The sequence below is a fragment of the Talpa occidentalis genome, unplaced genomic scaffold, assembly GCF_014898055.3.
Source record: "Talpa occidentalis isolate TD23 unplaced genomic scaffold, MPIMG_talOcc4v2.1 talOcc4.10, whole genome shotgun sequence".
NCBI lineage: Eukaryota > Metazoa > Chordata > Mammalia > Eulipotyphla > Talpidae > Talpa > Talpa occidentalis.
This window is the reverse complement of record NW_023600993.1, coordinates 27583088-27593931: the sequence shown is the minus strand read 5'-3', so window position 1 is coordinate 27593931 and position 10844 is coordinate 27583088. Positions and strand designations below refer to the sequence as shown.

The 10844-nt window shown below is 57.0% G+C and overlaps 2 protein-coding genes across 2 annotated transcripts in view; one reads left to right on the top strand and one right to left on the bottom strand.

Moving 5' to 3' along the window:
* The first annotated feature begins 831 nt into the window (after nucleotides 1-831).
* On the top strand, nucleotides 832-10569 carry ACAA1 (acetyl-CoA acyltransferase 1). Its single transcript, XM_037526511.2, has 12 exons — nucleotides 832-1023; nucleotides 1201-1294; nucleotides 2248-2305; nucleotides 4618-4697; nucleotides 4959-5001; nucleotides 6796-6894; nucleotides 7711-7791; nucleotides 8863-9053; nucleotides 9210-9389; nucleotides 9661-9716; nucleotides 9817-9962; nucleotides 10197-10569. Exons 1-12 carry the CDS (start codon nucleotides 847-849, stop codon nucleotides 10270-10272), a joined length of 1281 nt encoding a protein of 426 aa, XP_037382408.1. The 5' UTR covers nucleotides 832-846; the 3' UTR covers nucleotides 10273-10569.
* DLEC1 (DLEC1 cilia and flagella associated protein) overlaps nucleotides 10557-10844 on the bottom strand; it is a 45934-nt gene continuing 45646 nt past the window's right edge. Inside the window, exon 37 of the mRNA XM_037501558.1 lies at nucleotides 10557-10837. Within this exon, the coding sequence (XP_037357455.1) occupies nucleotides 10714-10837 (124 nt within the window). The 3' untranslated portion in view covers nucleotides 10557-10713. The remainder of the gene's footprint in view (nucleotides 10838-10844) is intronic.

The following is a 10844-nucleotide window of genomic DNA, read 5'->3' as shown; positions in this document are numbered from 1 at the left end:
GAGCGTGAAGCATCTGCAGGCGCGCTGGACGCAAGTCCCTCCTGGCCTCGGTGGAGACCCCAGCCTGGTGGGGGCGGTGGGCACTGACCGTAAGGTCCCCCCGGGTGAGCGTGGGATTGGTGAGCAAGCGTGTGCAGTGCGACGGGGCGCTTGTCGCGTGTCAGCGCCGTGGTGTGACCCATCCTCCTCCTACCCCGAGAACCCACATTCTCTCTCTTTCCCAAAGGCCTCCCGAGCGTGTCGGAGTCGGCCTCTGGGGGTGTCTCGGAATTACTCAGGTCCCCGAGCGCGGGTGCTGGGACCCAGGGGATCCCAGGGCGGACTGGGAGGAGGAATTGAGAGCTCCGGCCTCCTCCGACCCCGCGCCGCGGCCGTGGGCGGGGCTCCTGGCAGCCCCGCCTTCTGTTTGGCCGCGGGCCGGGCGGGGCTGCGTGCGCGGGGGCCGGGCCGAGGCGCGCCTGCTGGCGGAAGCCGAAGCAGCTCTCGCCGTTCCGCCGCCGCGGATTTGGCGGTAGGCGGGGTCTCACGTGGAGAGCTCTCGTTTCTGGGCGGGTCTTCAGAAAGGTCCGCCTCCTGGTTGGCTGTCGTTCGCCCATGGTGGGCGTGGCCTTGAGTGGAAAGACCCAGATTTAGTGGTTCCGTCGCAGGAGGGGGCGGGACTTCATGTAGGCTCGTCTGTGGTTGGCTGCGGCTGGAGGTGGGCGGGACTCTTGGAGGCGGTCGGCTCAGTCTCGCGGGATTGTGGGTGGCGTGTAGGGCCCGGGTGCGAAGGTGCGGCCTTACGCCCGCGGGGTCGGCTCCCCGCTCCCGGCCGTGTGCTCCGCCGACCCCGGGCCGAGCGGCGCCATGCGGAGGCTGCAGGTGGTGCTGGGCCACCTGAAGGGCCCGCAGGGCCCGGGCCCAGAGCCGGCGCTGCAGGGCAGGCCGTGCTGGGGCGGCGCCCCGCGAGGCTCCCCGGCGGACGTGGTGGTGGTGCACGGACGGCGCACGGCCATCGGCCGAGCGGGCCGCGGCGGCTTCAAGGTGCGGCCCCTCGGCCTGGGCGTCGGGGCGGGACGCGGTCGGGCAGCCGCGCTCCTGTGGGGCTGCTTGCTTCTCCTTGGCGCGGGGCGGGCGTGTGGTCTCCGGGCCGGGCCGCGGGCCCTCGGGAACCCCGTGCCCCGCGGGACGGGGACCGCCACGCTGCGCTTCCTCCCGTAGGACACCACCCCGGATGAGCTGCTCTCGGCCGTCATGACCGCGGTTCTCCGGGATGTCCATCTGAGCCCGCAGGAGCTGGGGGATATTTGCGTGGGTGAGCCACCCCCCAGGCCCCGCGCTCGGTTCTGCTCGCCGAGCCGTCCCGCCAAAGCGCTGGTCAGACTTCTCCCACCTGGTGTTCTCACCGAGGGAAATGGTGGTGGGCTGGACGCCACTGAATTTAAAGCTAGATCGGCCTCCCCTCGCCCCTTCCAGGCACTCGCTGTCCCCTCCACGCACGTTCTGCTTGTTAAGTTGGTAGAAGGCAGGGGGGTCTCTAGTGACGCACTAATGCAGACTCTTGGCATAGGGGTTTGAGGACATCCTAGGAGATAAGGGTTTCTACCCACCCTCACATCCTCTCTGTGCCGTGACAGAACAGAGGGGGCATTAAAAACCATCTGGTCCAGCCCTTATGCGGTTGGAGAAATTGATGCCTTGAGAATTTGCAGTAGAGCTTGAAACTGAGGTCAGGAATCTCTTGACATTCAGCCCAACCCTTTTTACCCCACCCCTTCTCCTCTGGCCTGGAAATAAAGTGTGGTTAATGTTATTAACTAAGTGCCATCCTAGGTTGCAAATCATTGATCCACCTCGGGAGTGCAAGCAGGGCTTGGCAGAAGACACGGAGGTGGTGTGCAGTTGCAGAAACTCATTTCCCTAACTGACAGGACCAGTTCATCAGACTTTAACTTGTGCACTGCATTCTTTTCCATGTTCCCTTTAAGGCCAGGCAGTATGCCCAGAGTATTCTGATGTGGAAAAGCAGGGTGATGGGTGAGGGAGCTTGGGACTCCCAGAGAATGCCTAGTGCATGACCAGGACAAACTGCAATATAACTGGCTCTCCTTGCTCTGGACTTTGAAATTCTGGAACCTTAAGTGAGCCTGCTAAGTAAAGCCTTTTCTCTGTGAAGGAAAATCTGGAATGCCCCCCTGTCTAGTATTCACAGCTGTTCTTGAGTGTCAGACCACCACCTGGCACTGATAACTGGTTTGTTGTCCACAGGAAATGTACTTCAGCCGGGGGCCGGGGCAGTCATGGCCAGAATTGCCCAGTTTCTGAGGTAAACTTTTCTGATTCTAGCTCCATTTTGACTCTGGAGTGGGCTCAGACCCCAGGGAAATCTGCTTGTGGGTGGAAGAGGAACATATTAGATGCCAGACCGGGAGGCAACTCTGCACCCAGGCCCTCAGACTCTGTTCTGGTGGTACTTAACCTTTCCCCTACTTGGAAGAGACAGCGTGTTACCCAACCCAGGAAGACTAGGGCCTTTGGGACTGAAGTAAAAGCTTTCTGTGTCTTGATTTTTAGCCAGTCAGCATGTTGCTTTGCCTTTTGCAAGTGTGGACTCTACTCTTTTAAGTCAAGTAAACAACCAGCTTGGCAAAACAAGGAGTGATTTTGACCTTTTTCACTAGTTAAGCAAGCTTGGACCTCCTGGCATTCCCCTTAACAGAGACTTAGATACAGGGCAGAACCCTGAAACAAGGGGTAGCTCAGGAAGGGCCCCAATAAACTTGCCTTTCATCACTTGCTGTCCTGAGGTGGCGGAAAGTTGCTTGTTTTATTTTCACGTGTAGCTCGAGTCACCATTTAGCTTAGTACTCCCAGCTGTCTGAAGAAGAATAGGAACATCAGCCAGCGAAGGAAGAGAAAAACAAGCAAAACCTGCCGGGGCTGGGAGAGGTTTAGACTGCTTGGCCTGGAGTTGAAGAACTCCCACGATCTGACTCCAGGCTTATCTTTCAGCCTTAGCTGCCAACCACTTGTTTTAACTGATCCTCTTTCAGCCAGCCTGTCTGCTGCTGTCTTCCCTATGCTGGTCACTTTGTTCCCTTGGAATTCTGGCCTGAGCTCCCAGCCCCCTTCCCACGAGTTAGCCACGTGCTTCTTTCGATATGGCTTTACCATCTGCCCTGTTACTTCATTATCTGCTAGTCGATTCTCTCTTTGTTGGTCGGGAGTCTTCGAGGGCACTGTGTTATAGACACGTCCACACCCCTCTGGTGCCTCATCCTGCATAGGTATTCAGTGAACATGGTGGATTGGGTAGAGGGGTGGTGTAGTGGCAACATGCACAGGGCAGGTTCACTATCATTTAGGGCAGACAGATAAAGGAGAGTGCCAGAGCCCTCAGTGGATTTTTCAGGCTTTAATACTCTCTCAGGGCACCGGGTACACAGGTACATCAGGCAGGGAGGCTGGCATTCAAGGAGACAGGCATGGGCGGGCAGGGGTCAGGCTGGGAAGCAGGCAGGCAGGCAAGCGAGCCTCCCCGCACCTCCTCCCACCCCCCACCCCCATCTTTACACTTTTCCTCTGGGCTCTCTCTGGCGTTCTCTCGTGGTCTCGCCTCTCTGTAGTCACGCAGCTCATTCTCCCGTAGCCATCCTCTGTCTGAGTGACGCCGCCCTTATAGTCCTGACCTCTAGGCTCAGGTGTGCACACTTAATGCATACCCACACCCGTACTCCAGGTGTCCACAGTCAGGCACACTTGCCCCGCGCCCACGGTCCCAAGCGCCTTCTGAGTTAACATGATCAGGGCCACAGGTGATAGTCACTGAGTCTGCTGGCGTAAAAAGCCTGACCAGTTCACTTACCCTGCAGGTGGTAACTAGGTAGCTAGATAATAGGGAGTTGGGAGAACTGGGAAGAGTTCACCAGGCTGCATGGGCCTAGGAGTCTAACACAGAGGGTCTCGAGCAGAGCTGGACCTGGCACTTGCTCAAGGCTTTTCTACCCTGGCTGTTTACCTGAACCACTAGGGTCCTTTCAGCCCCTCATGGGTCTTGGATTTCCTTGGGGCTTTGTAAACTTGGCCAGGGCAGGTTACCTTCGACGGGCAGTCCTACCAGCTTCCATGGTTCAGGACCAGTGTGAGAGCCCTGGAGAACCCACCAGAGCAAGTGATGTCAGAACACAAAGTATCCATCAGGGAATGGGCTTTACAGGAAGAAAGGGGAGCCTCAAGGGCTAACCATGTGGTTACTTGTAAGGCTGAGGAATGGGGATGGTTTCTGGCCTTCATATTTCACATTTCATTTGCTCTGGTTCTCTGTGACAGCAGCAGGCTCTCCCTGTTTCTTGGAGGGACACGGGTATAGTTTTCATTTTTGAATTTGCATACAGAAGGATGCCTGTGTCTCAGCTAGCCTCTTGCCTTTGGGCTGTGCTCAGCCTTGGTAGAGGAGAATCACAGAATGGAAGGGCAAGCCCCTACAGAAGTGGGGTCTACCCACTACAGATCTGATCTGGAGTGGGGGCAGGGCCCCTGGTCTCTGCCCTCCCTGATGAGGGCAGCAGATTGGCCAGGAGCACAGGCTTGCCTTCCCTGAGAGCCTGGCTAACTCTGTGATCGCACCTTCTGTTTCAGTGACATCCCAGAGACCGTGCCTTTGTCCACTGTCAATAGACAGTGCTCATCGGGGCTGCAGGCAGTGGCCAGCATAGCTGGTAAGTTGTGACTCCATTGGTTTGGGTCAGCAAAGTCACAGACTGTTGGGCAAGCAGTGAGGATTTCTGAGAGGACTCTTAACCCGAGTAAAGGACAGCCCCTTGCTGCTGCCCCACACCTTTTGTGGACATTCTTGGGGCTTCCTCCATCTCTAAGGTTGGGGCCCAGTCCTGCCTAGAGACCAGGTGGGGAAGAGGCTCCCCTGTTTCCAGAACAGATGGACTCTGGCAAAGGATGCTTATGAAATGCTTTTGTTGCAGGTGGCATCAGAAATGGGTCTTATGACATTGGCATGGCTTGTGGGTAAGAATTTCTTTCTGCCAGAGTTTGTTAACCAACTTGCAACAATGAAACTAATTTTTCACCCCCTGAATTCTCAGGCCCTGATTTCAAGATTCTCCTTTAGCCCCTTCAAGCTGCTGGCTGGGAGTGGGATGCTGTGCTTAGAAGTCACCTCAGCCTCAGGCTGCTCAGGAATTGCTCGCACCTCTCAGCACTGACAGGAGAGGGAATTGGACTCTCGGAGCTTTCCCCCCTTTTTTGGAACTCTGTCAGGCTGGAAAATGTGGGCTTTTTGAGGAGCTGCAGCACTTGGATTCCCTTCTGTGATTCTCATTCTTGAGACTCCTGAATTATACTTTGGGCTCCTGGAAGCCAAGGACAGCTGCTCCTATGTAGTTGTTTCATTGTACCAGACAGTTTGTCCCCTCCTCCTCCATCCTGGTACTAAGCTGGAAACTTCCAGTTGCCTGTGGGGTTGTGAGGGACATGGTCAGAGCTGTGGTAGTTTGATTTCTGTCAGCTGTGGCTCCATCGTTGGCTGCGGGGGTGGGGCTGCAGCAGTTGTATTGGGCAGTGCCTCCAGGGAGGGGAAGAGCCCAGGTTGGTGTGGGATCTGGCTCTGCAGGGCAGGCTGAGGGAGGGTGCTGGCAGGATCAGGATGGCGAGCAGCCCAGGGTTTGGACATGCTCGCTCTGCCTTTCAGTTCTGCTTTATATAGCATTTGATTGGAAGCCTCACCGCCGCCCCCCCCCCCCCCCGGGGCTGTGTCAGCGGGTACTAGGTTTACCTTCGTGTCTGCAAGTGTAAATAGAGTCAAAGACCACACTGCGAGGACTTCGACTGGGCAAGGGCCATTGCCCTGCGTGCTCTTTGATGATTTTCATGTACCCCTGTCTTACTGGGGGAGAAAGTACCTTGAGGTGAAGGACTGGAGACTTTATGGGTCTCTTAGAGGGCATCTGAGGCCTCGGGCAGGTTGGCCATGTTACATAGGGTGTTATGCTTCTCCCGCGTAGCTTCGATCATGAAGAAACAGCCCAGGACATACTGGTTGTGTGTGGGCGCTGGGGCCAGGCTACCTGAAGTTGAATCCTGGACGAGTGATCATGGACAAGTTGCTCAACCTCCCTGGGCCTCAGTGTCCTCGTTGATACTGTGGGGATAACCACTTCAGCCCTGTTGGAGGTGAAATTAACACCTAATGCTGGAGGACATCATGTGATTGACCTCTGATACCTGGAAACGTTCCACATAGTGCTGGGCACATGGAGAGCGGTCAGTCAGGGTTATCTGTTATCCCTTGAGGCTGTGGTTCCCCACCTCCACAAAGCTTTGTGATCACATTGAACTGAGATCACCCCTTCCTCTTAGCACTTCCTCCTCCCTGCAGAGCAGGTAGCTCTTTGATCTGTAGCTTTGTGGTTACTTTGAAAATATTTGTCTCTTCCCACCTCTGAATGTGTGGTTGCTGAAGGCAAGGCCTGTGTTTGTCCTGTGTGCCCTCCACCCCCCACCCCCACTGTGGCCAACACTGCCCGCCTTCCTGTGGGACTATTGTGTGAGATTGGCTGCAGGCTATATTGGGGAAGCCAGGCCTTGCCCCAGAGTGGACTGTGCCAGTGCTATCCGGGGGTGCAAGCGGAGGTAGAGAATTGGACTCAGCGGGACCCCCGACTCTGCCTTGCTGGCCAATGCTTTGTGTGGGCCTCCCAGCCAGCCTGTTGGATTTCCTGGGGGCTCCCTGGGTATTTCCTAGCATTTATCAGATTGGGGGCATCCTCTTAGTGATCCCCTTTTCCCCTTCCTCCTCCTCAGGGTGGAGTCCATGTCCCTGGCTGACAGAGGGAACCCAGGAAATATTACTTCTCGCTTGGTGGATAAGCAGAAGGCCAGAGATTGCCTGATCCCAATGGGGTGAGTACCCACTGGTGGCTGTGTGCCTGTGCCTTCTTAGCTTCCCACCTGGCCTGAGGCAGGGATCCCAAAACCTGGATCATCATGTGGTTGGCAATGCCAAGCCTTGGCCTCCTGCCTTCAGACTTGGCTTCCTGTGTCGAGGTTCATGGGATGGGACTTGGTGCTGCTTTTCACTTCTATTTCCTCAGGCCCCCAGGTCCTCTGTGCTCCTGGGTTTCCAAACATGCCTGTCACACCCGCCTGAGGGACTCTTTCACAGGAAGGATGATGGCAGCTGTACCTCATAGCCTTGGCGGCACAGAAAGTTGAAGTGGGAGGGCCATTGATTATCGACTACTCCCTGACAGCTGCAGGGGCAAAGCACATTGCATTTGCACAGCATCTTAGCTCTTCAGTCAGTGTCACTGGGCTTCTGGGCCATCCCAGGGTCTGTGGTCAGGGAGCCCTGGCTCCCCGAGATTTGAGGCGGAGAGGGGCAGTGCCTTGGCTGCTTTCACATCCAGTGACAGTATCTCCACACGAAGCTTTTAAAGCTGGAAGGCCTGGCTGTGACTCTGGTTCCCAGGATGAGGGTAGGCACTACCTGCAGTGCATGAAAACCTAGGTATGCCTGTCCCGGAGAGAACTTGAGTCATCTCATTAAAGCACTCGTCCTTGAGGTGCAGAAGGAACTGGGCTAGAGCAGCCTTCTGTGCCTGTCTCTGTGGTGTATGAGCTTCCCAGGATCTGCCCCCAGGCTGAGATAGACAAGCTGTAGCCTGGCACAGGGCCACAGATTACTGACCACACCCCCATCTGCTCTCTGTGTTCTAGGATAACTTCGGAGAATGTAGCTGAGCGCTTTGGCATTTCACGGGAGAAGCAGGATGCCTTTGCGCTGGCTTCCCAGCAAAAGTGAGTGCTTTTTTCTCAGCAGAAGTGGGGTGGGGTTGTTTCAAGGGATGGAGAGAGCAGTTTTGAAGCTACCCTAGCTGTCAGTAGTTTCCAAGTTGCATGCCTCCCAGGAGGGAGAGGGGCCAGGGGCCAAGGATGCTGTATTGCTACTCCCCCCATGTCCTGCTGTGTTCAAACCAAACGTCTTCTAGATGGGCCTTAGTTTCCCCATCTAATCTGAGGGTGCATAATGAGGCCTTTCTCTAACTCGCTGTGGTTTGCTGACTGGACATGGTAGCCACCAGCTGCTCTGGATAGCACAGAATGTGGGGTCGGTGATGCTGGGGACCCTGGCATCCCGGCTTCGACTCCAGGATCTGGGATAGTAAATCAAGGATGTCAGCCACGAAAAATTCCAGAGGCTCGGGCGTCTGGGCAAGCGCAGGCTGAAACTGACAAGTGTCAGCTGCCCAGAGAGAGACAGCAAAGTAAGGGAGGGGGTCTGGGCCGAGTGGACTTCTGAGGCAGGGGTTGTCAGCCCCTTGGGTCGAGTGACCATCTGAGAACTGGTGAAAGCTGTGGATTCCTCCCTGTTGGCCTGCCCCTAGGTACCTAAATCTGTATGACAGCAAAGATCACCCTAAAGTGTTTTGTGCTTTTAAGCTGTTTAAGTCGTTTATGAACTATTTGGTGAATCTTAGTGAAAATGGGAACAGGTAAAATTGAGCCATTGAAATGAACAGAAAATCTGGTAGAACCCAGCATAGTTCTCCTGGGGCTTCGGCCTCGGTTTAGTACAAAGAACAGAGCAGGCCTAGTCTCTCTCGGGGGAAGGGCTCAGAGGAGCCACCAGCTCCAAACCTCTTCCCCTTCAGGGTTGGCCAGGGCCTAAATATCTGAGGCAGCTGGTGAAGAGGGCCAGTAGGCTTTAGGCCTGCCACCCCCCGGAGTGATGGAAGTAGTAAGGAGCCCACACCCTCAGAGCTCCCCCAGGGAGCTGCATTACCCCTGCATTTCGCAGCCCAAGCTTGCCTGTCTGCCCAGGCAGGGAAGGACTCGAGAGTCTAAACTGGATTCTCCTTTTGCTGACAGGGCAGCCAGAGCACAGCGCCAGGGCTGTTTCCACGCAGAGATTGTGCCTGTGACTACCACAGTCCATGACGACAAGGGCACTGAGAAGAGGATCACTGTGTCCCAGGATGAGGGGATTCGCCCCAACACTACCATGGAGGGCCTGGCCAAGCTGAAGCCTGCCTTCAAGGCGGGTGGCTCGACCACGGCTGGTGAGACTGAGCTGGGGGAGGTAGGGTGGCAGCCCTGGGAGTATTCTCCTCTGGGAACAGGGAGCAGACCAGGCCTCTCAGCAGGGTGGACAGGGAAGGGCTGGGCCTCATCAGTCCTGCCCTGAGGCCTCCTTCCCCCACCTGATTTGCCTCTAGGAAACTCAAGCCAAGTGAGTGATGGTGCAGCTGCCATCCTACTGGCCCGGCGGTCCAAGGCAGAAGAATTGGGCCTTCCCATCCTGGGGGTCTTGAGAGCCTATGCCGTGGTTGGAGTTCCGCCTGATGTCATGGGCATTGGACCTGCCTGTGCCATCCCTGTAGCTTTACAAAAAGCAGGTAAGGTGGCTCCTTCCTAACCAGATCACATGGGTCCTCTTACGCTGTCTCCAGACGGGGTTTGGGGCAGGTGTCAAGAATGATCTTGTGTGTGCTGAGATGAAGGTCAGCTAGCACCCCCACCACAGCCCTTCCTGACCCCACAGCTTTGGTCACCCATCTGGAGCAGAGATGTCCTCTAGACAGTCCATGGATGGGCAGGGCCTGCGGCAGCCTGAGAGTCCTGCTAGGTGGCCACTGGGTCGGCTCAGTCTTTCCCCCTTCCCTGCAGGGCTGACCATAGATGACGTGGACATCTTTGAGATCAATGAGGCTTTTGCGAGCCAGGTGAGCCTTTTTCTCCACATTGCCTGGGCCCTGGGCAGCCTAGCAGGAGGCAGTGGGCATGTGGCCCAGGGGCTCCAGCTGATGCTCTGCCTCCTTCCAGGCTGTCTACTGTGTGGAGAAGCTAGGACTCCCCCCTGAGAAGGTGAACCCTCTGGGGGGTGCAGTGGCCTTGGGTCATCCACTGGGCTGCACCGGGGCTCGACAGGTGGTCACGCTGCTCAACGAGCTGAAACGCCGCGGGAAGAGGTAAGGCTGCCCTGTCCTGGGGAATGCCTGAGCGGGGCACGTGTTTGTGCAGACACACCCAGAAGGGGACCCTGGCCTGCCGCAGGCATCTGCCACCATGTATGTGTGCCAAACTGCACGCCAACCACTGTGCCCAGGAAAGCTGGGTCCACGCTGCTCAGGCTGGTTTGGGGACGCTTGGAGGCTGGGCTTCTGCCCTTTGTGTTCTTACCCCACGCACTTTTGCTCTCACAGGGCATACGGAGTGGTGTCCATGTGCATCGGGACAGGCATGGGAGCCGCTGCTGTTTTTGAGTACCCCGGGAACTGAGTGAGGCCCCAGGCTAGAGATGCTGTCAGCGAGGAAGCGACACTACAAAAGTGGGGCCGCGTGGGAAGGCTCGGCGCTGGTGGTGGTGGTAGCAACAGGCAAATGAAGGCACGTCACCTCGTTTGGGAAATGTGGACACTGATGACGGCCCGGGGGGGCCAGAGTCGTCCCGGACCACCCGGGTCTCAAGGCCGCCCTGTCATCCCGGGGGAGGGGCTCGCGGCTGAGGGCGCCGCAGGTGCAGCAGTAAATGAGTTCCCACCGCGGGGTGCGCGTGCTCCTTTCCGAGGGCCGCCAGGCCGAGCAGTGGTTCCTGATTGCCGCGGTCTTCCCGGGGTGGGGGCGCCGCCAAGATTCCCCTGGCCGTGCCCCTGCCCAGCAAACCTGTTCTTAGCGCCGGACCCTCTTTATTTCCGAAGCCAGGTGGCTGAGGGCAGAGCCTTAGAGCTGGAGGGGGGACACATATCTCTCGTCGTGAGAGCCCTGGCCCCTCAGTCGCAGGGTGCAGACCTTCTCGCCAAGCGCACCTTCCACCGCCAGCGTGGACTCGTACAGCTGACTGCTCCTGTGGG

Excerpts from the sequence above, each read along its gene's own strand:
- ACAA1 (XM_037526511.2), top strand. The coding sequence starts at position 847 with ATGCGGAGGCTGCAGGTGGTGCTGGGCCACCTGAAGGGCCCGCAGGGC. Across the intron at positions 7,792-8,862 it reads GCGCTGGCTTCCCAGCAAAA|GGCAGCCAGAGCACAGCGCC; the intron begins GTGAGTGCTTTT and ends TTTTGCTGACAG. Across the intron at positions 9,390-9,660 it reads TGTAGCTTTACAAAAAGCAG|GGCTGACCATAGATGACGTG; the intron begins GTAAGGTGGCTC and ends CCTTCCCTGCAG.